Source organism: Ochotona princeps, chromosome 1, assembly GCF_030435755.1.
Source record: "Ochotona princeps isolate mOchPri1 chromosome 1, mOchPri1.hap1, whole genome shotgun sequence".
In the NCBI taxonomy this organism is placed as follows: Eukaryota; Metazoa; Chordata; class Mammalia; order Lagomorpha; family Ochotonidae; genus Ochotona; species Ochotona princeps.
Window position 1 is genome coordinate 106,159,321 of NC_080832.1, and position 27,131 is coordinate 106,186,451.

Below are 27,131 nucleotides of genomic sequence, written 5' to 3' on the forward strand. Positions count from 1 at the left end.
CAAGGCCAGGTCTGGAGAACGCGGGTCATGCCCTCCTAGTGACCCACACCGAGCGACACTCCCAGTGGAACCCCCACTCACGGGAGCAGCCATTGACTCAGCACTGTCACATGGCCTCCTAGGGCATCTGGGACTCAACAGGTGCACAGCTGAGCTCCTGAGTCCCTCTGGGCCACCCTGTCCCCTGTCTTCTGCATCCTTCCTCAGCCATTCTACTCCTCAATCAGCAAGCCCACATTTTTGGTTCACTTCTTTTTCATAACAAAAGAATTGTTATATTTATCTGAAAAGCAGAGTTAGAGAGAGAAAGAGAGATTTTCCATTTGTTAGTTTACTCCACAACAGCTGCAACAGCCAGGGCTGAGCCAGACTGAAGAGACCCTGGAGCTTCTTCCTGGTCCCCCATGTGTGTGCAGGATCCCAAGGACTTGAGTCATCTTCCACTACCCAGGCCAGAAGTACAGTAGCTGGGACTCAAACTGGTGCCCATATGAAATACCAGTGCCGCAGGAAGCAACTTTATCTGTTATGCCACAGTGCCAGCCCCTCTGGGTCACTTTTTACATCCTTCTTGGCCACCCATTTAGTCCAGGATAACACTCAGCTGCCCTTGCTTCCCCTGCCATGCTCTGGATCTGCTGTCCCTCCTCAGGGATGCGAAGCTCACACCTGCCTCAGGGCGCCTTCACCTGCTATCCTGTGCCACTTGTGTTCTTTCCTGCCTCTCTGAGCTTAGCTCCGATGTCAGCCTCCAGAGGAGGACCGTCCTGCCTGTAAGGAGCAACTCAAACAGTGGCTCCGAAGACTGATGAGAGCCCGCCATCCTAAATACCTGCTTCCCCTAGCTTTAAGGCCTCACTTATGGAAGTTTCATGTCCTTTAGATTTAAATTGTATTCTTCATCAATCTGCTGTACTTCATGACGCCACATGTGACGGCCCTGCTCACCAATCCCCTGCGGCGCTTCCCCCAGTGTCCACTGACAGCCACATCTGCCAGTCCCGCAGCCCCGCACTCCCAACACCCACGTCTAGGCTGTAAAGTCCCCTTCCCTTTGTTCCCCACCTCTCTTCCTCTCTTATCTCCTCAAGCACTCTCTCTGTTCCCACTTTCTCTCTGCCTTGTGGCTAGAGAGAATTTTTTATCCCACTGGAATAAAGACCTCTGGTGTGACATATTGTGTATTGCCATCTTGGGTTTGTGGTGAAAATAGCCAACACATTCTCACTGTGTTGTCTCCTAGAAATAGTCTCTGTTTCCTCCAGACAGCAAATTGATATATTTTTTTAAGATTTTAATTTTTGAAATTTTTATTGGAAAGGCAGATATACAGAGGGGAGGAGAGACAGAGAGGAAGATCTTCCGGCTGATGATTCATCCCTCAAGTGGCCGCAATAGCCAGAGCTGTCTGATCCAAAGCCAGGAGCCAGGAGCCTTTTCTGGGTCTCCCACACAGGTGCAGGATCCCAAGGCTTTGGGCCATCCTCGACTGCTTTCCCAGGCCACAAAGGGGGAGCGGGATGGGAAGTGGAGCTGCCGGGATTAGAACAGGTGATCATATGGGATTCCAGTGCATGCAAGACGAGGACCTTAGCCACTAGGCCACTGTGCTGGGCCCAGTAAGTTGGTCTTTTTTTTTTTTTTTTTTTTAAGATTTATTTATTTTCATTACAAAGTCAGATATACAGAGAGGAGGAGAGACAGAGAGGAAGATCTTCAGTCCGACGATTCACTCCCCAAGTGAGCCGCAACAGCCGGTGCTGTGCCAATCCGAAGCCAGGAACCAGGAGCTCTTCCAGGTCTCCCATGCGGGTGCAGGGTCCCAAAGCTTTGGGCCGTCCTCGATTGCTTTCCCAGGCCACAAGCAGGGAGCTGGATGGGAAGTGGAGCTGCCAGGATTAGAACCGGTGCCCATATGGGATCCCGGCGCGTTCAAGGCGAGGACTTAAGCCGCTAGGCCATGCTGCCGGGCCCAGCAAGTTGGTCTTAAGTGAGGATAACACATGTGCTGGAGGGGCTGGTACAACAACTCAATAGGCTAATCCTCTGACTGCAAGCACTGACATCCCGTATGGGTCCCGGTTCATGTCCCAGCTGCTCCATTTCCCATCTAGCTCCTGCTTATGGCCTGGGAACACAGTCTAACATGGCTCAAATCCTTGAGACCTTGTACCCATGTAGGAAACCCAGAAGAAGCTACTGGCTGCTGGCTTTGGATTGGCTCAGCTCTGGCCGTTGTGACCACTTGGGAGGTGAACCAGCAGATGAAAAATCTCTGTAAACCTACCTTTTGGGCCCAGCAAAATAGCCTCACTTTACATGTGCCAGGATTTCATATGGGCACCAGTTCATGTCCCGGTTACTCCACTTCCCATTCAGCTCCCTGCTGGTGGCCTGGGAAAGCAGTGGAGGATAATTCAAAGCCTTGGGACCCTGTACCCAGATGGGACACCTGGAAGACACTTCCGGTTCCTGGCTTTGGATCAGCTCAGTTCTGGCTATTGCAGCTACTTGGGAAGTAAACTGGCGGTTGGAAAATCTTTCTCCCTGTTTTTCCTTCTCTCTGTAAATATGCCTGTCCAATAAAAATAAATACATCTTAAAAATTTTTTTAAACAAAAAACATTTTTGAAAACCTTGCCTTCCTAATAACAATAAATAATTCTTAAAAGAGAAAGAAATGAAGGAAGGAACGGAGGGAGGGAGGGAAGGAAGGAAGAAAAGAAGGAAAGAAAGAGAAATGAGCATTGCAGATCACCTGTTGAGAGGGAACCTGGTGTCTTGGAGTGGCCTCTCCCTCCCTGTGGAAGTAAAGGCCCTGTATCCCATGTCCCGTAAGCCTGGAGAGAGGCAGTACCTACCTCCCCATCCCCCAGTCAAACGATGAGCCTCTGTGGCCTGCTGCCCTGCACCGGGCACCACTGGTTAGGGGAGGGCAGAGCCAAGCTACTTAGCAGCCCAGCAACTCCATACAAGACACTTTGCCTTTAAGCCCTGGTCGCCTATGTCAACAGCAAAAATAAACCAGATGATCTCTGTGTGAGTGAGGGTAACAAGTACATCCACCTGGTGAGGGTCCTGGAGGACTGACAGAGCTGGGCCATGTGGAGTGCTGCACTTGGGACCTGGCTTCCCAAGTCACCTTGGCTTCTCATCTGCCCTCCTCACCCCTTCACGAACTCTCCAGGGAGCCTACCAGGACCCTGGGGCCTATCTCTGACCTTCATCTCCATCGTTGGTGGGCCCAGGGTGGGACTCACAGTTGGTGGGCTCTCTTCCTCTGCATGAGGTTTCAGCCTGCATGTCAACAGCCCCGAGGTGCACTCCCTGGAGCCCCGCCTGCTCAGGAAGAGTTTCAGTTCCCTCCTCTGTGGTGGGGACAGCTACTTGGGCTAGCCTTCATAGGTGTCATCACACCTCATGCTGTGTCCCCCAGTGCCAGCTGATGCACATAGACCTTGTTTTTCTCAGTATCAGAAATAAGAGGGCCCGGCAGCATGGCCTAGCGGCTAAAGTCCTCGCCTTGAACGCGCCGGGATCCCATATGGGCGCCGGTTCTAATCCCAGTAGCTCAACTTCCCAGCCAGCTCCCTGCCTGTGGCCTGGGAAAGCAGTCGAGGACGGCCCAAAGCTTTGGGACCCTGCACTCGCATGGGAAACCCGGAAGAGGTTCCTGGTTCCCAGCTTCGGATCGGCACAGCACCGGCCGTTGCGGCTCACTTGGGGAGTGAATCATTGGATGGAAGATCTTCCTCTCTGTCTCTCCTCCTCTCTGTATATCTGACTTTGTAATAAAATAAATAAATCTTAAAAAAAAAAGAAATAAGCAAAACAAAACCAAAACACTTGCATCTACTATTAAACCGTATCAAGCCATCTCTTAGACTGGCAACATGTGGTGACTTCTGAGACACGGGAGTGGTAAGGAGTCAGTGAAGAGCGTTAACCTGGATGGATTCTGAGACCCGCATGCCTGCCCACAGCCGGCAGGCAACACAGACTGCTATTGACAATCACAAAGCCATTATGGTGTCAAGTACTCAAAACAGCAAGAGCCAAGGGGCCATCAATCGGGGCCCAGATCAACAAGTTCTGGTGGGGCCATATCATGCAGCCAGGAAACAGAGAGAACCTCTTTATTATAGACAGTGTCTGTACAGAAACTATATATATGTATTTGCATTTGATACACACAGGATCAAATCTGCAAGAACAGATAAGGTCTCACATATCTAATCACAAGCCAGTAACCTGGATGGGGTTAGAGGGAGTGTCTGAGAAATCGGACAGGAGCCAGTAGCACAGTTAGCAACATTCTCTATCTTTAAATGTTATACTATACACATATGTAAGCTATTGCAAATTCATTCAAATCTTTTAACAAAGAAGGAAAAGAAACACTATTCATGAAGTGGAGAAAATGAAAAGTCACATGCTGCTAGAGGAGGACAGATACCTTGGCTTGGCCTTTGTGCGTGGGAACGTCCATGGGGATTCTTCATCCATGGGCCAGTCGCCGCCACGTGCCACTGTGTGCTGTCAGCCCACACTGGGCATTAGGAGGCTGCTCCAGCGCGCACCTGGGTGAGACAGAAGAAAGGCATACCCACCGTCAGTGGCCGAAGGACATGTATGTGAATGCACAGCAGAGTCCAGAGAAGAGTCAGAATCCAGGGCCCCCAGCTCTTGCATTTTGGCCCATGGCTGAAGCCTCGAGCTAGTCCTCTGTGACTTCTGGGAATCTCATGGGATCCTGACCCTCTGTGGAGCAAGAAGCTGTCAGAGATCTCCCAGCTGTCTGGGAGAGGAGCCGTGAGACAGGGTCTCTAACACCTCTGGACCTCACGTGACCTTCAGTGGAACAATGACCAAAGGAAGGTGCAGGTAGGCCTCTTGGCTTCAAGGGACCTTTCCTGGGACTCCCTGGAGCCAGGGGATACCCATTTTTACCTCCCCACACAGGGTACTGTGGGCACCAGTGCCACTGAGGGGGCCTCTCCCAGCTATGCCAGAGACAGCTGTGAACCACAGGTACCAAGGGGCTCTGGAAAAGCAGTAACAGGAGGGCACAGGAGCTTCCAGGGATGCTCCAGGGCGAGTGCCAATTGCCTTGGCTTTGTGCCTGAGTCCTCTTGGGCTGGCTCAGATGATGCCCCACCATCCCTGCTTCCCACGCTGGGACCTCAGGCCACCTCTCCCTCCTTACTCACCTCTTCCCGAAGCTTCACTTCCTAATCCCTCCTTCCCCTGTTCAGGTCTCAACCCCAGGTTTCAGCCCTGGAATCTGTAAGCCCAACCTGCTCTGGCCAGCTGAGTGTAGGAGACAGGCGGCTCTGTGTATCTGTCTCCCTGACTACTGTGTCACCTTCCCAGTGGGAAGAGAGGTATCTGGTTATCCAGGGGTTTTTCTTTCCTTCCCCCTCCCAAGGGACCAGGCTCAGGCTTCAGGGAGCAGTTACACTTGGCCTTGCTGATGGGCTGGAGTGTCTCTAGCCAGGGCTCCTCTCCCTGCAGTAGCCCCTTTGCTGACTTCACGCCTGGCTGGTGTCAACCATGTGGAACTGCTGTCTGTCTCCCATACCCACTTCAGGCCACAGGGATTCTCCCGTCTCCTGCTATCCCCTTGTTGCCCACCACCTTCTGAGTAACCTCCAGCGCCCTCTGGCAGGCCAGGGAGGCTTGCTCAGAGGCCTTGTTCCCAGCCTCCTCCTGCTCCCTCTGCTGGCCGGCTGCAGTCAAGGCATGTACATGTTCCTGCCTCCTAGCAAGTGCATTCGCTTCCTCACTCAAGATGTGATTCCACATGGCTGACCCCATACAGGCAGTGGAGGATGGCCCAAGTCCTTGGGCCCTGAAGCCGCATGGGAGACCAGGAAGAGGCTCCTGGCTCCTGATTGGCTCAGCTCCGGCTGTTGCAACCATCCTGGGAATGAGCCAGCAGATGGAGTTTTCTGTCTTTCCTTCTCTTCATACATCTGCCTTTCCAAAAATAATAATAATAAATAAAATAAATCTTGTGCTCGTTTTGGCAGCACATATTCTAAAAATAAATACATCTTAAAAAAATAAAGAACATTCCCTGGATTAGGATTACCCAACCCAGCCTGCCATTACTTACCCTCTCAGAAGTCAAAATTCGGGCCTGGCATGATAGCGTAGTGGTTAAAGTCCTCGCCTTACACGCACCGGGATCCCATATGGGTGCCAGTTCTAATCCCAGCAGCTCCACTTCCCACCCAGCTCCCTGCTTGTGGCCTGGGAAAGCAGGTGAGGACGGCCCAATGCATTGGGACCCTGCACCCGTGTGGGAGACCTGGAAGAGCTCCTGGCTCCTGGCTCCAGATCGGCACAGCACCGGCCATTGTGGTCACGTGAGGAGTGAATCATCAGACGGAAGATCTTCCTCTCTAACTCTCCTCCTCTCTGTATATCTGCCTTTCCAATAAAAAAAAAAAAAAGTCAAAATTCATGACTTGACATTATACATCTGCTGTGAGCTGGACCATAAGCTCAGGAAAGTGGGGCTTTCAGAGGGTGTGTGGAAATATGTACTATTAAAAATATTCAAGAGGAGTGGGTGTTGCGGTGCAGCACATAAGCTGCCACTTGACATCACCCACATCACACACCAAAGTGCCTGGTTCGAGTCTTAGCTATTATTTATTTATTTATCTATTTATTTATTTGGAAAGGTGGATATACAGAGGAGAGACAGCAAGGTCTTCCATCAGATGGTTCACTCCCCAAGTGGTCACGAAAGCTGGAGCTGAGCCAAACTGAAGCCAGGAGCCAGGAGCTTCCTCCGGGTCTCTCAAGTGGATGCAAGGTCCTAAGGCTTTGGGCCGTCCTCCACTGCTTTCCCAGGACACAGGCAGGGAGCTGGGTGGGAAGTGGAGCTGCCAGGATTAGAACCAGTGTCCATATGGGATTCCGGTGTGTTTAAGGTGAGGACTTTAGCCGCTAGGCTATTGTGCCAGGCCCTATTTATTCTTGTTGGAAAGGCAGATTTACAGAAAGAAGGAAATACAGAAAGATCTTCCATCTACTGGTTCACTCCACAGTGACTACAACAGCCAGAGCTAAACTGATCTGAAGCCAGGAGCCAGGAGCTTCTATCCAGGTCTCACACAGGTCCAGGGTTCCAATTGGGCCATCCTCTACTGCTTTCCCAGGCCACAAGCAGGGAGCTGGATGGCAAGTGGAACAGTTGGAATACAAACAAGTATCCATATGGGATCCTGGCACATGTAAGGTGAGGCCAGTGCCTGGTACATGAAGTTAGGTGCCAGGCTCATATTTGTTGAAAAAGTAGAATGTCAAACTATCCCAAAGAAACAATGAAGTTGGATGCCAGGTTGTACCATGTGGATGCTGAGTGACAAGCAGAGGGGAGAATCTGCAGGTCCTCTTGCAGGGGACAGAAGTGACAAATGAGACTTTGTAGGTCATGACCCTGGGGCCTAGCCCCAGCAGAGTACCCAGCGTTGGCTGCTCTCCTCCTTTCTGGTTCTTATCTTCCTAAAGTGGAAGGTGCGAGGCAGGAGTGGGGTGTGTCAGTGTGCAGTCACACACCTGACCCCGTACTGAGAGTGTGACAAGGCACTGCAGGCTCCTGACAGCTGGCTGGGATGGCTGGGGATGGAGTGTTGGGTAACACCCCCAGTGGCATGGGTTGGAGGGAAGTGTCATAGAAACCAAGATGCCAGGCTGGGTCTAAGGGGCCAGAACCTGGAGCAGGGCCTGTCACCCTGCCAGGTCAGGCCAGGCTGGGAGAGCCCATGGTGCCAGGTTGTCAGGGATCAGTGTTGACACAGGATTGGTTGCTTGGCCCAGGGAGGCACTCCTGTGCACATCCCTGGTGCTCATTTGCAGTAGACTGTTGTTCTACAGACCCACTTGCTCCTCCTTCCCAAAGTTGGCCTAGACACAGGATCCCTTGGTTGAAGACCAGTTTCCCTGAATCCTTTGCAGCTCGCCAAGGGCCACGTGACTGGCAAGGTAGAGCCCCTGGGGCTTGCTCCCCGGGGAAAGGGGCAGGTCTTCTTTATACATACACACACCCTGGCTCCCTCCTTCTCACTGGCAGCAGCATGGGCCTGGCGGAGGAGGTGGCAACCATCTTCCACCTTGTGGTTTCAAGCAGTCTCCAAGATGACAGAGGTGCCAACAGTCAGTGTCCTGACTACAGCAAGCCACCAAGCCGGCCTGGGCCTTTCACAGCAGGGTCCTGACTACACGGCTGCACTGGGTGGTGGGGGAGACTTATCGCTGGGCAGCTTAACTCCCCTGGGGGGCATGCCCCCTTACTCAGCAGAAATGCCACCCAGGCTCCACACCAATAGCTGCTCAGCCCATCTCTGCCAGGGGCCGCCAAGGGGCAGTGAGAGAAGCCACCAGCCCAGTCCTTGGCAAGAGCCTCACTTCCCATACCCTAGGAATCCTCAGTCTCCCTAAGGACCTCTTACAGAGCTAACTGTGACAAATGGGTCAAAATCCTTCCTGGCCCTTGTCTCCTCTTCTACTGCAACCAGGTTTGCACAAGGCCAGGGAGTGACAGCCCCAGCCTGTCCCACGGGCGTTCCATCCTAGCTGGCTCCTTGTGCTAACTCCCTTTCCCGTCCCATGCACAGGGCCATGAGCACATGGGTGCACGGCAGGTGCCACCTCCCACGCCATGGCAGGTAATGCAGTCACAGGTGGTGAGGCCATGGGTTACAGGTAAAAAGCCCGAGGGCCGCGGGCAGACTGCAGGTGCAGGCGGGAAGACCCTCCGTTGCAGGACAACAGCCGGCAGGCGAGGAGGTGGAGAGAAGGGAAGTTGGCACGGTTTGTGGAAATGTGAATTCACACAGTCCCAATGGGGAATGACACAGAGGTATTGCAGACGACTTGACCAAAGAGCCACTCTCCAACCCAGCCATCCCTCTAATGGGTACGCCCCTGAAGGAAAGGACATCAGGATACTGAAGAGATGTTTATACTCTTCAGTTTATTGCAGCACTACTAACCACAGCCAAGAGGTGGTCTCTGGGTCCCCTAATGGACACGCTGGCGTACATGTATTGGGATAGTATTCAAGTTTTTTTTTTTTTTTTCAGATTTACTTATTCTTATCGGAAAGTCAGATACACAGAGACGAGGAGAGACAGAGAGGAAGATCTTCCATCTGTTGATTCACTCCCCAAGTGGCTGCAACGGCCTGAGTTGCACCAATCCAAAGCCAGGAGCCCCTTCCAGGCCTCTCATGCAGGTGCAGGGTCCCAAAGCTTTAGGCCGTCCTCAACTGCTTTCCCAGGCCACAAGCAGGGAGCTGGATGAGAAGCAGGGCTACCAGGATTAGAACTGGCGCCCAAATGGAATCCCAGTGAGTGCAAGGTGAGGACTTTAGGCACTAGGCTACTGCGCTGGGCCCAGTACTGTCTTAAAAAATGAAACTGTGTTACTTGGGACAGCAGAGAGGGACCTGAAGGATGTTATTGTAAGTGAAATAGGCCAGACATGGAAAGATAAGTAGCACATGATCTTTCTTAGACAGGGACTGACTGACTTTTTTTTATCGTAAAGGCAGATTTGCAGAGAAGAGACAGAAAGATCCTCCAACCGCTGGTTCACTCCCCCAGTGGCCGCAAAAGACAGAGCTGAGCCGATCCAAGGTCAGGAGCCAGGAGCTTCCTCTGCGTCCCCCATGTGAGTATGGGATCCCAAGGCCTTGGGCTGCCCTTGATTGCTTTCCCAGGGCACAAATCAAGGAGATGGATGGGAAGTGGAGCAGGTGGGACATGAACCAGCACCCATATGGGATCGCAGCACATGCGGGGCGAGGACTTCAGCCACTAGGCTACCACACCAGGCCCTGACGGGCACTTTGGAGTTACTTACAGAAGTAGATGGTAAAACAGTGGTTACCAGACACTGACCAGAAGCAAGGTGGGAGGGACGTAGTACAGGGAGAGGTGACTACCACGGGACACACAGGGACAGCACATTTTCCTGTTACACAGCAGGGTGACTATACCTGCAAATGTGTATCTGAAAAAAGGGCTAGATGAGGGGGTTTTCACCACAAAAAAATTATAATGATCTTGGCCAGATCATACAGTGTGTGCCTGAACCAGTACATTGTGCTGTATACCACAAATACGCAATTAGTACCTGCCCATCAACACCTTGTGGGATCTGCATGATGGTGCACAGGCTAATAACCCTCTGCCTGCAGCACCAGCTTCCCATACAGGTGTCAGTTCATGTGCCAGCTGTTCTGCTTCTGATCCAGCTCCCTGCTCATGGCTTGGGAAAGTAGCAGGGGATGGCCCTAGTCGTTGAGCTCCTGCAAGCACATGGGAGATCCGAAAGAAACTCGAGGCTCTTGGCTCCTGACTTTGGTGACTTTGGATTGGCTCAGCTCTGACAGCTGCAACTGTTTGGGAGTGAACCAGCAGATGCAAGACCCATCTCTTTGTAAATCGCTCAAATAATCTTAAAAGAAAAAAAAAGGAAAAACAAATGGATCGACTTTGGTGGCTCAGGTGACAGCAGCCTTCCACAGTGGTGGCGACCTGCTTGCGGAGAGTACCCGAGCCAGGTCGAACCCAATGCCCGGGACTTGGCCCATGCACACCGTTGCCTCATAGTGATCGATTCCTGGCTGCTGGGACGCCGGAGAGAGAGATTTCTCTCCTCAACCCTCGTGGTGAGTACACCATGAGGAAATCCTTGGATGGGTGACAGCAGCCCTCCACAGTGGTGGCGACCCACTTGCAGAGAGTACCTGGGCCAGGTCAGACCAATGCCCAGGACTCGGCCCATGAACACCGTCGCCACATGGTGACCAAGTCCTAGGCTTTGTGTGGCCAGTGCGCCTATATGGTACAAGACTCTGCCTGCTGGCCGCCCGGCAGCAAACTCCAGGGTTAGGTTATATAATTGCTGTCTAGGGACATCCAGGGATAAGCCTAGTGTGAGTTTAGGTGAGGGATTAATTCTGTGTAATTTCTAGTGATGGGGTCACAGAACTTGATTGCAAGCATGGGGACTGAGATCTGAGGGTTTAGAGGGGAGATTCCATTTGGGATCTCTACTTGGGCCAGACTGATTTACCAGCCCACATGGGAATCCTGAGATGGGCTGTTAGCGTAGAACATCACTGCCACACACCAGTCGACACAAAAGCTATGGCTGGGGGCCTGTCTGGCAGGGCTAGGTACCAGTACGTGACCGAGTGGTAGAACAGGGGATTGGTCACACTTGGCAGGGTCAGGACACTAACCAACATGCGAGAGAACGAGGTCCGAGGGTAGATTCTGTGGGGGAAGTGTGGGCCCAACCCTGTGGAAATACAAGTCCCACTGGTTAGCTCGTGATTTGAGGTGGTTATGGGCTGAGCTAGGTGTGAGCATGGAATTGGTCATCACTCACAGGTAAAGGAACTGACAATAGTCTGGGCAGGTCAAGGCAGCAGCACCCGAAAGTTTCTCTGGGGATCCCTCCAACTGAGCTGCTGATCTCAGAACCCCAACCATGAAGAGACTATGTCAGCCAGTGGATTGTGAAGAGATTTCATCGTGCTTGGCGTGGCGAGACTGGCAGCAATTCAGAACTGTTAAACTACCAAAACTGCTTGAGCAGGACCCTTGGAGCATGCCCCACATTGGGGACCTGGAATGGGTGGGAGGCTGGGTGGGGCTTTTCCTGTTATCTCTTCCCTTACCCCACATACAGAAAAAAAAATGTGGAAACAATGGTCTTATCCACTTTCCTGTAGCCCTTGACCCTTTGTGCCCTAATCAACTATGTAAAGATTACCAAAACAAAAACAAAAACAAAAACAAATGGAGGGGCAGGAGATACATGGATAGAGAATTGAGAAGCAGTTGCCAGGAGTTATAGCTGGGGAAGAGAGAGGTGGATGTGGTTATAAAGAAGGCGGGTGAGAAAGCTGTGGTTATACAATTATTGTGTCTAGTGATGGTGATAAAACTGCAAATACAAACACACATATACACACACAATGGCACACACCCACTGGCCTAGGCTGTGTAAGCTCTGTGGCGTGTACCACTGTTGAAGTCTTGGTTTTGACATTGCAGTACTTATGCAAGACGCTGCTCCTGGGGGAACTGGGTAACGGGGGTGTGTGTGCGCGCACGTGTGTGTGTCGGGTGTGTTTTCTCTTACAGCATCCTGTGAATGTGCCACTTCAAAACTAAAATTTGAAGCTCCATCAGAGGTGCACAGTGACACATATCTAAGTTAAATGACACAGGTCTGGGGTATGCTTTAAAAAATAAAACACTCCTTATGGAACAAGAAAAGAGAGGGGAAAAACAGAGTAAAGAAAATTGATAGAATATTGGTAAGTATTAAAGCTGGGTGAGGAAGACATATGGCTTCAGATAATTTCCTGTGTTTGAAAATATCTCACATACAAGTTTGACAAAGTTCCCAGAGGTCTAACAGAGGGGGTTGAAGATTTACATTTCTGTCCACAGAATTTTACAATGCTAGAACTTTTGAAAACAAATCAAGAACAAAAGTTTACAGTTCCGTTTATTTACACAAACCATAAATTTTCCATCTGGCTGTTTATTTCCTATCCAGCAAAGTATCTCCTAAGGTTATAAAAAAATAAAAACTTGTAAGTACACACTGAGCATTATACAATTCTTACATTACAAGAGCAGCAGGGTCAATGGCTTAAGCTATCTGTTTCCCAGTATTTCCCACCCAGGACAGAACTACACGGTGTGGCCTCTGAACCCTCCAGGGCGGCTGCAGCAACCCCCTTCTGCTTCTCACCTAATCACATGACACAACCGCATCCAACAGGTACCTGATGATGAATGGGCACCTGCAGGGGCGACCCGGGCAGCACTTTTTGAAGACCGTGAGGGCAGTTAGCTAGGCCAGGATCTACTACGGCCATGTCTGAGGCAAGTGGCCAGCTCCAAGGAATCTGCCCAGGCCCGGCCTGTTTTCAACCAGTCGTTCCTAAAAGCTCCTGTTGGGTCCGGATGCAGCTGTCTCCCTGGCATTACCTCTTTCAGTTCCTGACAAGTTGTTCTTCCTCCCAGGCAGCCTGGTAGAATGCCCTAGAAAGACTATGAGGCTGGAAGGACATGCAGCCCACGGTCACGCCACCATATTTTTTGAGTCTTCAGTTGCTGAGAAATTGGGAGTGAAAGGCTACTGTGGAACCCAAGTGGGGAGTGAGCAGAGTTCAAAGAAGACCTTAAAATTCTGACCCAGAGAACAACTTGTCTTTCCTATGTGAATGTCCAATGTCACTGGAGTTTTTCTTCCTTGGTTTGGCTTTAAAAATTGGGTCCTTCCGAGATTAGACCAAAGGTATGTGCATGCTCAGCACTCTGTTTAAAAAACCTACTTCCTGGGGACAGGCCACAATATGCTTGGGATGCCCACATCCCTCAGCGGAGGGCCCGACCCCAGTCCTGGCAGTTCCATGCTTCCAGTCCAGCTTCCTGCTCATGGACCTGGAAAGACAGCAGATGATGGCCCAAGCACTTGGGGTCCTGGTCCACCCCACCCCACAATGTAGGAGACGAGGATGGCATTCCTGGCTCCTGGCTTCTGTCTGGCCTCCCCCCTGACTGTTGTGGGCATTTGGGGAGTGAACCAGCAGATGGAACATCTGTCTCTCCCTGTTATACTGAGAGAGATCTTCCATCTGCTGGCTCCTCTCCAAATGCTTAGCAATAGCGAGACTGAGCCAGGCCAAAGCCAGGAACCAGGAACTCCATTCTTATTTCCTACATGGGTGCAGAGACCCAAGCACTTTGGCCATCTTCTGCTATCTCCCCAGGTACCTCAGCAGGAACTGGACTGGGAGTAGTTGAGACATGAACCAGTGTCCAACTAGGATTCTAGTGATGCAGGCAGTGACTGGCTCAATATTTTTTCTTAAAACAAAACATTTTTCTGGCTTGCAGAATACAGTAGTAAAGTAACGTAAACTTCTCTCCGCAGGAGGTGACGAGGTTGAGCAGATTCAGACCTGTTTCCTGGGGAACATTGGGGCTGGGCCCGCAGGCTTCTCTCCGCTGACTTCCGCTGGCAGGTAGCATCATGGCCTTCCAGCAGACTAGCTGTCCAAGTCTGGTTCTACTCTACCCCATTCTTATTGTCTGACTCTATGGATCTCCCATGAATCACAGACACTACTCCAGGTTTCTGTCAGGAAAAGTTCTCTTCCTAGGAGATAGCATGCAGTCATTCCCAAGCCCAGGATTTGGGGTGATGCCTGGTGATGAACTGTCACACAGAGTCACACTGCTGTCACCTCAGCCACCCTGCTCTTGTCAGTGGGACACTCCTGACTCCTGCCAGCTCCAGATGAAGGCTGGGCTGTGTGGGCCACCCACTTCCAGAGTGATGAAAAGGTGCAGGGCCACTTGCCATCGGCTTGCCAGGGTCCTGGGGACCCAGATGAAGTGAGCAGTCCACATGTCTGGGATGATGAGCCAGCATCTCCCAAGAGTGAATCCGTAAATGAGGTCCAGGCATCCCAACATGGATACTGGGGCAAAGCCCTGCTGGTGCAGTGAGGCAGCAGTAGGTCCCCTTTTTTCAGATGCCTTCCCTGGGCTTGCAAGGGATCCGGGTCCTATGACAGCAAATGAAGTCCCTGACCTAGGCTGTGTTGAGGGCTGCAGCAGAACAGGAAGGTTGACTTGGAAGCCTCCTAGGTGCAAACCTCCCACAAGGACAGGTAATGGGAATAAAAGCGGTGATGTTAAACTCATACCCCATGACAGTCTGGTTTAGCCAGGGGGTGTGTCCTCCTGTCTTCGGCCCTCCAGTGAGTTTAACTCCCCCAGGAGGGTGGTATCCTGGTCCCTGTACAAGCCAGGCTTCCTCCTCAGCTCACGACAGGGACCTAGAAAGAAGAACAACCATGGAGCCTGTCCACTCTCCTCCTAGCATAGGCTGGGACCAGGGTGGGCCCGTAGGCCATGGACCCTCAACCACTGAGTGCAAGGCACATGCTTGGGTTGGGGAATGTGGGGTTCCTAGAAGGGAGAGTGGTGGGGGAAGATGACTTCTTCTCAACACAGTGGCTCTCCTGGGGTTCAAACCCCTGGGTGAGCTCTCTTTTCTGAGAGCAGAAGGGTCTCCTCGGGTGGCCGCACGGGATCCCGGGGGCCCCCTGGCTCCGACTCACTTCTTCCTGCGGATCTTGGGCTTCTTGACGGGGCGCAGGTAGGGGTTGTCGATGATTGTCTCCTCCCCGTTCCGGCTTCCTGATAAGGAAGGGGGCTGCTGCAGGACAGAGGTGTTCTCCTTCTCGGCTCCGGCATCCTCCTTGGAGCAAAATCCCAAACAAAGGAAAACACCAGCGACATGAGGAGAAGGGCTGTGCCCGCCGCAGGAAGCGCATACCTGTCACCACAGAGCAAGCAAACCTGGGGGCCACTTTCATCCAGGGTTTCTGTCTCTGCCCCAGGCAGGGGCTGGCTTCGAGGGTAAGGCAAGACCAACAGCTTCATTGCAGCGGAGCACACAACACACAGCCATGAGCCTTCGGAGACGGTAGGGATATGAGTAAGAAAATGGAGAGCTGGGGGAGGGGAGGTGGGAGGGATGCTTCAGGAAGGAGCCCAACTAGGTGGGGAGAGAAAAGAGGAAGACGACCTTGGTTGGCAGAAGTAATCACCTGCAAGGCCACCTCCTAGTCCAGAGGGACAGAAACCACCACAGTCCTCCCCCGACATCTCCCAGGCTCTGGTGTTCACAGTGTGGCGGTGGCCAGGTTATCTCAACAGCAGCTAGAAACTTCTTGAGCCCCGAAACATTCCAGTTATCGACACATCACATCATCTGCATGCATTATCTGCAACCTGTGAGTTGCATGTCTCAGTCTTTTTTTTTTTTTTAAGAAAAGGAGATTTTGGAGAAAAGTATTATAAATTCATGTATATTCACTATGATTCTGATTAAACTTTTTAAAATCACAAATCTGTGCAGACAGAACAAAAGGTAATACGTGGAAATTTTACAAATGGCTTGGGTGCATGGGGCAGTGGGAGATCGAGTCTCCTTTCATTTATACTCTCCTCTCTTTCCAATGTTTTTTAGCATGGGCAGAGGCCGCAGGGCGCTGGCAAAGAGGGGTACAAGTCATACCTAGAACCGGATCCAGTTCAGAAAGGGCTGGGCTGCGCCCTCTGGTGACGACCCTGAGTATGCATCAGAGGAAGAAGCCTTGAAGCAGAGCCCAGGAAGCTCCCCGTGACCTCAACAAGGACAGGTAGCTGTTAAATGAGACAGTATGGCGAGGACCCCAAATTGGTCTGCCCCACTTTCTACTGTCCCTCAACTCTGTCTTCTCCAGCACCTTATCAGTGAGTGCCCCAAGGCCAGTGTAGCCCATGCCAGATCAGGCACAAACATGAACTCCTTGCTCCAGGCCTGCCTTGGGTATTTGGCTCCAGAACTTCCTGAAATCCTTAAAGAATTCATCCCCCTCCCCCAGGAAGTCCACATTAAATGGGTCTCAAGTGTTTTCTGAGCTCCCCCAGGGGAAGGTGACCCCAGTCAGGGCTGATGAGAGGGGACGCTGCGGGTGGGACTCCAGGCTCCTACTTTCCCAAGTACAGTTTGTGGGAAAGGCACTTGTTTGTCCCCTGCAGGTACATACGGAGCAGCAGAAGTCAGGCCACAGCAACCCAGAGATCTGTCAGGAGCTCCTCTAGCCCTCCCAGCCAGGTCCCTCACCAGGCTCCGACTTCCCATGCCACTACCCTGCCAAGTACTCCCGCAGAGCCCTCCCAGGCCTTTGGCTTGCTTGATGGCTCCACGCAGGGAGCAAACCAACACACCTGAACCTCCCCAAGGCAAAGGGAGTGCTCCCCAGGGGCCCTCTCCATAACAAGCAATGGCAACTCTGACCCTTCCTTGGTGGTCATGCCTGCTTCATCACTGAATCTGGAGGGACATCCTCTTGGCTTTCCCCCTCAAAATCCAGGCAGAGTATGCCCACCTCACTCCCTTCACCGCGACCAACCTGGTAGGACACCTCCCCTCCCCCATCAGCTTTCCCCTAGACTTGAGTTTCCTCCCGCTCCAGCACTTTCTTATGGATTCAGAGCCAGATGCTTTAAGCAGCTCAAGACAGGTCGGGGAGCAGCAGGCATTCTGGCACAATGCCTTAAGCAGCCACTTGGGATGGAGTCCCGCCTATATTTCCTGTCCAGTTTCCTGGGAGACAGCAGTAATGGCTAAGTAGCTGGGTCCCTGCTCCCCACAAGGGACACCTGGGTGGGGTTCCTGGCTCCCGGTTTCAGTGTGCCTGAGCCCCCTGGCTATTGTAGACACTTTGAGAATCATTCAGAAACAGAAAGATTTCTTCATGCCTTTCAAATAAATGGAAAAAAAATTTTTTTATAAGTCTCTGTGGTGCCAGTGTAAGCTCAAAAAGCTAATGCTCCACTTCCAAGAGCCAGGATCCCATATGGGCACCGGTTCCTGTCTGGGCTGCTCCACTTCTCATCCTGGGAAGGCAGTGGAGGATGGCCTAGAGCCTTGGGACCCTGTACCCAAGTAGGAGACTCAGAAGAGGCTCTTAGATTTGGATCAGCACAGCTCCAGCCATTACAGTCAACTGGGGAGTGAACTATCAAATGGAAGATCTTTCTCTGTTTCTTTTTCTATCTGGATCTGCCTTTCCAGTGAAAAATAAGTAATTTAAAACAATAAATCTCATGCCTGGCACAGTAACCTAGTGGCTAAAGTCCTTATCTTGCACACGCCAGAATCCCGTATGAGTGCCAGTTCTAATCCCGGTGACCCCACTTCCCATCCAGCTCAACTGCTCTGTTCTTCCCCATAGCACTTTCTTCTCTAACAATCCATTCTCTAATCCATTTTCTCTAACGATCCATTTCTGTGTCACACATTTCCTGCCAATCTACTGTGAAACGTGGGCTTGTACGAGGCTGAGATTGCCTTTGTTCATTGTTTCCTCCCAAGCAGCCAGGATAGCTACAGGCACATGCTGGGTGCTAAATAAATACTTGTTGAGTCAATGACAGGCTGTTTTCATAAGAGTAAAAATGAGGGGCTGGCACTGTGGCATAGCAGGCTGCCTGCAGCACCAACATCCCATGTGGGCACCTGTTTGAGTCCTGGCTGCTCCACGTCTTATCCAGCTCCCTGCCTTTTTCCTGGGGAAGCAGAGCAGGATGGCCCATGTTCTTGGAACCCTGCAACCATGTTGAGAGACCTGTTAAGCAGCTCCTAGCTCCTGGCTCCTGACTTTGGACTGGCCCAGCTCCAGCCATTGTGGCTATCTAAGGAGTGAGCCAGAGGACAGAGATTCCTGTCTCTACTTCTCTCTGTAATGCTAACTTTCCAATAAAAAGAAATCTTAAAAAAAAAAAAAAAGGAGTAAAAGCTAGACTGCCTGCTTAAATATCTATCTATCTATCTATCTATCTATCTATCTATCTATCTATCTATCTATCTATCTGAGGGCCAGTCCAGTGGCTCAAGTGGCCAATCCTCCACGGCCAGTTTGTGTCCTAGCTGCATCCACTTCTGACCTAGTTCCTTGCCTGTGTCTTGGGAAAACAGTGGAGGAAGGCCCTAGGCTTTGGGATCCTGCACCTGTGGGAGACCTGCAGGAGGCTCCTGCCCTCGAACAGCTCAATTCCAGCCATTGCACCTACCAGGGGAGTGAACCATGGATGAAAGATCTTTCTCTATCTCTCCTTCCCTCTGTAAATCTGCCTTCCCAATGAAAAAAATAAATTAAAAATACACAGCATACCCTAATTTAAAATGGACAGTTCCAACAAAGAAAAAAAAAGACCCCAAAACCAAAATGGACAGTTCCGTTAAGTTCAGATACATGGAGAAACTGAAACTAGGTTAAACACGTACTACCTAGCAACAGTCCTTGAGATACCATCGATTTCATGTGCTGCAGCAGTGTCTGTAACCGCAGGGCACAAAGTTAAGCTGTCACACCCAGACCCTGGAACACCATGGAGCTATAACGGACAGAGACGATCTTTATATACACATGTGAAGAGAATGCCAAGATACAGTGATGGGGAGAAGCAAGATTTGTTAATGATTAGCTGTTTGATCTGCAGCAACGGTAAGAAAATTGCCTCCAGAAGGACCCAGGGAGGCAGGGGAGATGGCTGCTCTGTGGAAGGAAAAGTACATTGACAAGAGACCACAGATTTTGGGAGGCAGAGTGGTCACCCCATGTCTCTCTCCATATTCTGAATTTTGAAATGCAATTCCTGGTTCAGCAGAACATTACCAAGTGAGGGGCCAGGAGGCAGCACTGGCCACGCACCAGCTCACTGGCGCTCAGCTCCCCATTCTCGTCGGGATATTTGCTTCTATTCCACTCCATTTGTACTTCCCAGATGTTAGGCCTCAAAGCCATGCACCTGGAAGGTGGCTCAGCATGGATGTGAAGCAGGGCCACTGTGGCTCAAGGATCAGGCCTTTTCGTGCTGTGCTGGCCGTGACCATGGCTCGGCCTCTGCATACTGAGGAGTAGTGAGCCTGGTCAGCTACCCTTGTGAGCTCACATCTGCCACTAGCTGGAATCCTAGGTTACATGCGTGCAGGCCCTTTAACTGCACTGCACCTACAAAGGAACAGTGGTGCTGACTGAGGAGATGCCTCCTCTTCATGAGGTGAACCGGACCTGTCACTGTAACTTAGCCCAAATGAACCGAGTCCCAAACATGAGAGTAACAAGTTTCTCCTCTGCTTCAGGTCAAGCCACTGGCCCCAATTCCAGGAGGAGTAATTCTACAGTACAGATTTTCAGCAATTATCTTCTAAAGCAGCTGGCAGCCATGAGGTGTGTTGCATCCTGGAGAACAGGAAGGACACTGGGTCTGCTTATGGCCACTAAGGCTGCGAGGCCAGCTCTCATTTCCAAGCACAGATGATGACGCTCACCCAGGGCAAGCTCCTGCAGGCACAGAGGCAGCAGCTTGGCAGGCTCCGCAGCCTTAGAGGCAGCAGCGCATCCTGCAGATCAGTGATGCTCTTAATACTCTCCCTGCAGCTGCAAGGGTTAGTCCCTGTGCCCAACGTCCACAACCAGCACAGAATGCCCACGTCCCCTCCCCCAGCTTGGCCCTAATTCTATTTGGGTCTGAAGTGTCTGTGGAAAGACTGGACCTGTCCTCACTCTTAGGCACTAGGTAGCACCGTCCCTGGTCATGTCCCCCCAAGCACTGGACTCCCTCGTACCAGCCTCCCTGTGTACCACTTCCTCAAACTGCTGCACAGGTATTCATCTTAACAGAGGAAAACCAAACCCACAGAAGACCTCTCTCAAGTCCTGACTTTCCGACAGTCACCACCCCTCCTCCCCTCATCAGCACGCTGCTTCCAACAGCTGTCTTCACAGGAGCCGTCCTGCTGAACCTGCACCATCCCTGTGTGGCTCGGGGACCCCTGCGGTGTGGCCAGGGACCCTGGGGAGCCACTCTGCAGATTCACTGCATTGTAAACCAGACAGGCTGCTGTGGCTATGCTTACCTCCAACCTCCATCTCCTTAACCTACTGGGAGCTCGGCGCAGGTCCCCCTCCCCCCCCGTTCTTGTCCTCACTGGACCGACTCTCACCAAGCTCACAAATGACAGTCACACCATCAAGTCAAAGGGTCTGATTCTCACGCCTTGTCCAATGGGAACCCACTACAGCTCTCCACACTCCTCCCGGCCTCTCCTGGCTATTCCCATCCTCCTCAGCACCTCAGCTCTGAGCTGCACATCTGTCACGCTGGCTCTCTCCTGGGAGAGCTCATCTAGCCCCATGATCTTCAATACTACCCACAAACCAGCTTGTCAAAGTCCAGCATGAGCATCCAACTCCACCTGGTGTGGCCAACAAGCATCTCACAGCTAATTCTTTATCTACACTACAAGTCCTGACTTCCCCATACACCTGTTCCTCCCAACAATCCTTCTGATCCGGGCTAATAGCAACTCCATCTTTCTTGCTGATTCACAAAACCTCCTGCCATTATCTTTGGCACTCATTCACTTTCTCCCTCCCTTCCTTACACACATCTCTATCAGCTGGCTCTACTCTGAAAAGAATCAGGGCAGATAATCCACATAGCCGCATCTCGTCACCTGTGCTCTGATCACCTCAGCTAGCCTGTTCTCCCTTCCTCTGCCCAGCCCTCTCTGCAGCATGCTGACTGGCCCCACTGTGAGCATGCTTATATCTGCTCCTGACCCCCTCTGCCTGACAGCTCCCCTGGTGCCCACCTCACTGAGCAAATGCCCAAGTGCTTAACACAGCTTTCAAGCTCCTGTGAGTCTCTCTTATGAGCTGACTTCACCCACTTTTTCTCTCCCCCTTGTTTGCCCCACTCTGGCCACCTGGACATCCTTGCTGTTCCCTCAACCCAACAACAACCTTCCACCTCACACCCTGATATCTGCTGTTCCCAGTACCTGTAGTGTTCTACCCCCAGAGCTAGACAAGCCTTGCTCCCTTCAGGGCTTGACCCAAATGTCACCTCCTCAGAGCCTTTAGAACCATACCTCTCTCCTCTCCTGCTCCACTCCTCATCCGCTATCTGACTGTCCTTGGCTCCATCTGTGTTGCTTCCTACTGAGTCCCCAAGCAGGAGCTACGCCTGTCCCTGGCAGGTGCTCATTCAGGACCTGTCTCCCAAAGCACCAGGGGCACACACCACGTAGGCACTCACAGGGCGAGCTAGGGAAGGCCACATCCAGCTCCCAGAATGACAGGTAGAGGGCGAGACAGGCTTCATCAGGGGGTGTGCTGAGGCAGGCAGAGGGGAGACCCACCGTGCTGATGTGCAGAGCGAGGTTCTCCGTGTCTGTCTGCTCATCCTGCTCCGAGGAGTCTGTCTCTTCCATCTGCTGCATCTCCAGCTCTGACGGAAGCAGGGCTGTCAGGTAGGGGATGGTGAACGGCCTGGCGGCGATCACTGCAGAAGTGGAAGACAGGCACTGTTTCATTAGCAGCAATTCCTTGCAGCTGGTTTAGAGCCCTACGGCATACTGGTGAGCAGCACCAGGGCACCACCACCCACCGCTCCGGGCACCGACATGGTGTGCCTGCCCATGTCCTTGCTCGCACGCTGTTCAGCACATTCATCACCCCCATTTCACAGAGGAGAAATCTGTGGCTCAGAAGGGTTAAGCAACTTCCTCAAGCACAGGGAAAACAGCAAAGTGGGGGGTTTGAACTCAGTATGAGTTCACAGCTCACTTGCAACAAGCGCAAATGAAATCAGATAGAATTGGGATTTGCATCTGATTAGCTGGGATCCTAGCAAGGCAGTCTGATGATCTTGCAAGTGGGATCAGGTGATCCCTCTGAGCATCATCCAGGGAGGGGGATTGATCCTTTCAATATGAAGGACCCAAGTTCAAAGATACAACTTGAGGACTCTGCCTGGAATACCTCCACTGAGCCCTAAGACACGCCTGGAAAACTAGAGTTTCCAGTTCTTCCAACAACAACAGCATGAGAAGAAATCAACTAAAAACAATTAGGATGTGGGTACTTAGCCTAGTGGTTAAGAGACCCATGCCCCAAGGCCATGGTGGTGCAATATGCTAATCCTCTACCTGTAGTGCCAGCATCTCATATGGAGACTGGCTCAAGTACTGGCTGTTCACTTTTGATCTGGTACCCTGCTTATAGCCTGGGAAGGCAGCGGAGGATGGCCTAAGTCCTTGGGCACCTGCACCCACGTGGGAGAACTGGAAGCAGTTCTTAGTTCCAGGCTTTAGACCAGCCCAGCTCTTGCCATTCGGCCATATGAGAAGTGAACCAGCACATAGAGGACCTCTGTATCTCTCCTTCTCTTGCTGTAACTCTGACTTCCAAGTAAAATAAACAAATCTTAAAAACAACAATAACAAAAAAAGACATCCATGGTCCACAGCGGAGTACTTGGGTTTAATTGCTGGCTCTGGTCTCTGATTCCAGCTTCCTGGGAAGGCCCATCTGAGGGGCAGCTGCGACGGCTCAAGCCATTAGGTTCCTGTCACCTGTGGGGAAGCCTGGATTGTTTCCAGCTCCTGGCTCTGGCCCCAGCCCAAGCACAGTTGCTGAGGGCACTTGGGGAATGGACCAGTGCATGGGAGCACTCTGTGCCTCTCAACCAAAAATATAAAAATGATAATAATTAAAAGGAAGCCCCTGGGTGTCCTGGGATACGGTGTGACTATAGGAGAGTCAAAAACAATTTTACCCATACCATGTCCTACAGTCAAGACAGGGTCAGGTAAAAATGCTGCCTGCCAGCCTGTGACTTTGAATGAGTACCTTCCAATCTCTGTGACCCGTGGCTTCCCAGGATGAGGGTGATGTCACTGTTTCTAATTCATGGGCTCATGAGACCACTAAATGAGATGTTGGAAGCAATGAGCACAGTGTCTGGGGGCTATTCACTGTTGGCAGTCATTTCCCCAGAATGAACACACAACAGGCTTCCCACAGAAGCTGCATGAACATACCACCTGCACCACTATTCCCCATCTATCGTTGCACAAATGGCGGGCTGTGGAGAGGGAGTGACTCAGTCAACACATAGTTCAACGAGATGGGACCAGGGAAAGGCTGTGGTGACGTCCCTGGCCCCTAGCACAGGGCTCCTTCTGTTAGCTGACCTGCCACCTCTCCCGGGTCAGCCTGACTTTCCTCGAGGTCACCTTGACCCAGGGCCCCTCAGTGGCCCAGCCTAACAGAAACCATCACTGCCTTGAATCATTAGGGAAGGAGAAGGAAGGGAGTGGCTCTCACATGGGAATGTGCTGACGTCATCTTTGAACAGGCTCTGGGTCTCGCCTGTCTTGGCCATGAACCGGGTGAGCGCCCGCTCCACGTCACGCCTCTGGGTTGCCGCCTTCTCCCGCAGGACTTGGTAGTCTGACACAGGCTCCCGGTACGTCTACAAAGAGAACAATAGACACCAGGGTAACGCTGACGTTACCACTCTGCTAAATGCAGGTCCCCGCCTCGCTGTGCCATCTCCTGGCGTTCTCTAATGATGCACTGTTGGTAGTGAGAGCAGAGACCTCCAAGACATGATGGAAGGGCAGAAAGGGAACTATGTACTTACGTTACTATCTCCTTCTGAAATGAAGGCAAATACAAACATGCACTTAGAGACTGACCCGGGGCCTCCACTCAGCGCCCTGATGGGTGGGAGTCCTCCCAGGGAAGCCCAACAGGGACCACTGGTTCCATCAGTGTAATGGGACATCTCTCACTAGGTAGATTTTTTTTTTTTAATTTATATATTTTATTGGAAAGGCAGATTTACAGAGAGAAGAAAACAGAGCAAAGATCTTCCATCCGCTGATTCATTCCTCAAGTAGCCACAACAACCGAAGCTGAGTCGATCCAAAACCAGGAGCTTCCTCCGGGCCTCCCATGCTGGTACAGGGTCCCAAGGCTTTGGGCCATCCTCCACTGCTTTTCCAGGTGACAAGCAAGGAGCAGGATGGGAACTGGAGCAGCCAAGATACGAACTGGCGCTCACTGGGATCTTGGCAATGCAAGGCGAGGTCTTGAGGAAGAAGAGACTGAGCAAGATATCTTCTACCTGCTGGTTCACTCTTCAAATGCCCACAAAAACTGGGGTTGGGTCAAGCCAAAGCCAGAAGCATGAAATTCCAAGCCGGTCTCCTACATGGGTGGAACAGGTGGACCACCATCTGCTGCCTTGTGAAGGGCATGAGCCGGAAGCTGGACTGCAAGTGGAGTAGCCAGGACTAGAAACAGGCACTCCAACATGGGATATGTCTGAAGCTTTGGCTTAACTTGCTGCACTGCAAAGCCTACCAACCTGGATTTGTGGATTGTACTAACCTGTTTTCTTAAATCAACTCTCACAGAACGGGTATGTAGTATCAGAAGGTTTTCCTCAAACAGAGACTGATAGTATTATTGTTAAGTGCAAATGAACAAGAGGCTGCCATCCCTGATCCTAATTTTGAAGGTGGTGAACTTCTTAATGAAGTATACATGGTTACAATTCATGCATGAGGTGGGCGTCTGGTTAAGGCACCCGTATGTCCCCACAGCAGAGTGCCTGGATCTGACTCAGCTCTGGCTTGATTCCAGCTGTGTGCCACTGCAGAGGCCAGGAGGCAGCAAGCAACTGGGCTGTTGCCACCCACATGGAAAAGACCTGCATTGAGTTTCTGGCTCCTTGGCTTTAGCTTGGCCCAGCCTGTTTGGAAGAGTGAATTTGTAGACAGGAGCTCTGTTTCTCAAAAAATAAATAAATAAAAAAATTTAAAGTCTATTAAAGTCTATTCATGTGAGGTTATTCAAACATTTAGATTATAATGTTGTAATGACAAAGATAACATTCTAACAAGGACTAAGAAAGTAAATACCTTTCATGATATGAAGACGGGGTTTAAAAGAAGCGCTTGGACAATTTCCCATCACAGTTGCTGTCTCTTCTGGGGTGCTATCTATACAGATCCCTTGTTTAAACACAGAAATGGTATTTTCTGGCATGTCTAAAATCCTCCTCAGATGATGATGAGCAGATATTAAACATACTTTTTAAAATTACAAAAATGAAAAATCTTGTAATTATGTTTATGACAACTGTTTGACTTCCCATAAGTAGAAAACTGAATAGAAAAATGGAAACAAAATTCTAATCAGTAAATGAGAAAGAAAAAAAAACTGTTTTCCAGTTCTTTGAGGACAGCCATTTCTGATGCGTATCTTTGTGATGTGACCCTTTTAACAATAAGAGTCAGGCCCCGGCGCGGTGGTCTAGCGGCTAAAGTCCGCACCTTGGAAGTGCTGGGATCCCATGTGGGTGATAGTTCTAATCCCGGTGGCCCCACTTCCCATACAGCTCTTTGCTTGTGGCCTGGGAAAGTAGTTGAGGATGGCCAAAGACCTTGGGACCCTGCACCCATATGGGAGACCTGGAGGAAGTTCCTGGCTCCTGGCTTCAAACTGGCGCAGCACTGGCCATTGTGGTCACGTGGGGAGTGAATCATCGGACAGAAGATACCCCTCTGTCTCCTCCTCTCTGTATATCTGACTTTGCAATAAAAATAAATAGATCTAAAAAAAAAAATGAGAGTCACTGAAGTTGCCAACCTAGTGGACCTTCGAATGAGATCACCCACTCCTAGTTCACCAGGCACAAAGCCAAGACTTCCAAAACTCAAAAGCTCTCACTAAAGAGGCTGCCGGAATGTGAAGAATGGTGACATATTCTTTTGTTGTAATTTCTTAGTATATGTTTATAATATAATAATATATATAGTAAGCAAACATACACTGAAGTATTTACTTTATATTCTTACTGAGAGGGATATGCTATAAAACATGAACCAGAGAAGCACAGGGGCTGAACTGGGCTCCCAAAACTAAAGGCCTAGGTTTGCTGAAGTTCCAACCTCAGTCCCTCAGAATGTAGTCACTGCAACATAGAATTAGTTAAGATGAAACTGCATTTACTTTTACCATATTGGTTACTCATTACTATGTCAATTAATTCCATAATGATGTAAATTTTTGCTGATGGTATGTTGGAGCTTTTAATTGATCGGGATGATACTCTGCTGGCTCTGTCTTCAGACCAGAGAGGGTATACCTAAGAAGCCGTTGAACTTGACTAGACAATAAGATGCTGGACTCTATGTTTGGTATATGCTTGCAATGGGGGAATCTCAACTGAACTTGAACTGTGGTTATGCAACAAGGTGGAGGAATCCACCATGGTGGGAGGGTTTGGGGAGGGGTGGGGAGAATCCCAGTACCTATGAAACTGTGTCACATAATACAATGTAATTAATGAATTTAAAATAAAATTAAAAAAAAAAATTAAAAAAAAAAAAAAAAAAAGAATTAGTTAAGATGAGGTGACACTGGCATGAGGCCGGTGAGGGGATCCTTAAATCCCGGCTGTGTGGACAGAGCTCCCAGGGAAGCTCTGCGAGAGAACAATCCTGGAGCGAGGCACCAGCACACCAGCAGAAGCTGATGGATGAGGCAGGTTCCCCTGAGGCTTCAGAGGGGCTGTCGTATACCAGCACTGTGAGCTTGCACTTCCAGCCTGCACGAATGAGAAGCACCACATTTTTGCTGCTCAGAGCTACCTAGT

At 50.9% G+C, this 27,131-nt stretch overlaps 2 protein-coding genes across 3 annotated transcripts in view; both read right to left on the reverse strand.

The window, feature by feature from the left end:
• The window catches only part of CIMIP3 (ciliary microtubule inner protein 3), a 216,296-nt gene that overhangs the window by 65,800 nt on the left and 123,365 nt on the right, over nt 1-27,131 (reverse strand). The gene's annotated exons all lie outside the window — the stretch shown is intronic.
• Nucleotides 4,107-27,131, reverse strand: part of TAF8 (TATA-box binding protein associated factor 8) — a 29,067-nt gene continuing 6,042 nt past the window's right edge. The window contains exons 6-9 of one of the 2 annotated variants that reach the window (XM_004590362.3): nt 23,789-23,936; nt 21,820-21,962; nt 15,179-15,318; nt 13,925-14,893 (exon numbers count right to left, since the gene is read on the reverse strand). In XM_004590362.3, coding sequence (XP_004590419.2) covers nt 14,881-14,893; nt 15,179-15,318; nt 21,820-21,962; nt 23,789-23,936 — 444 coding nt within the window. In that variant the 3' untranslated portion in view covers nt 13,925-14,880. Of the gene's footprint in view, nt 4,581-13,924; nt 14,894-15,178; nt 15,319-21,819; nt 21,963-23,788; nt 23,937-27,131 lie in introns of those variants that run through there. The other variant, XM_058663020.1, reaches the window with a different exon arrangement.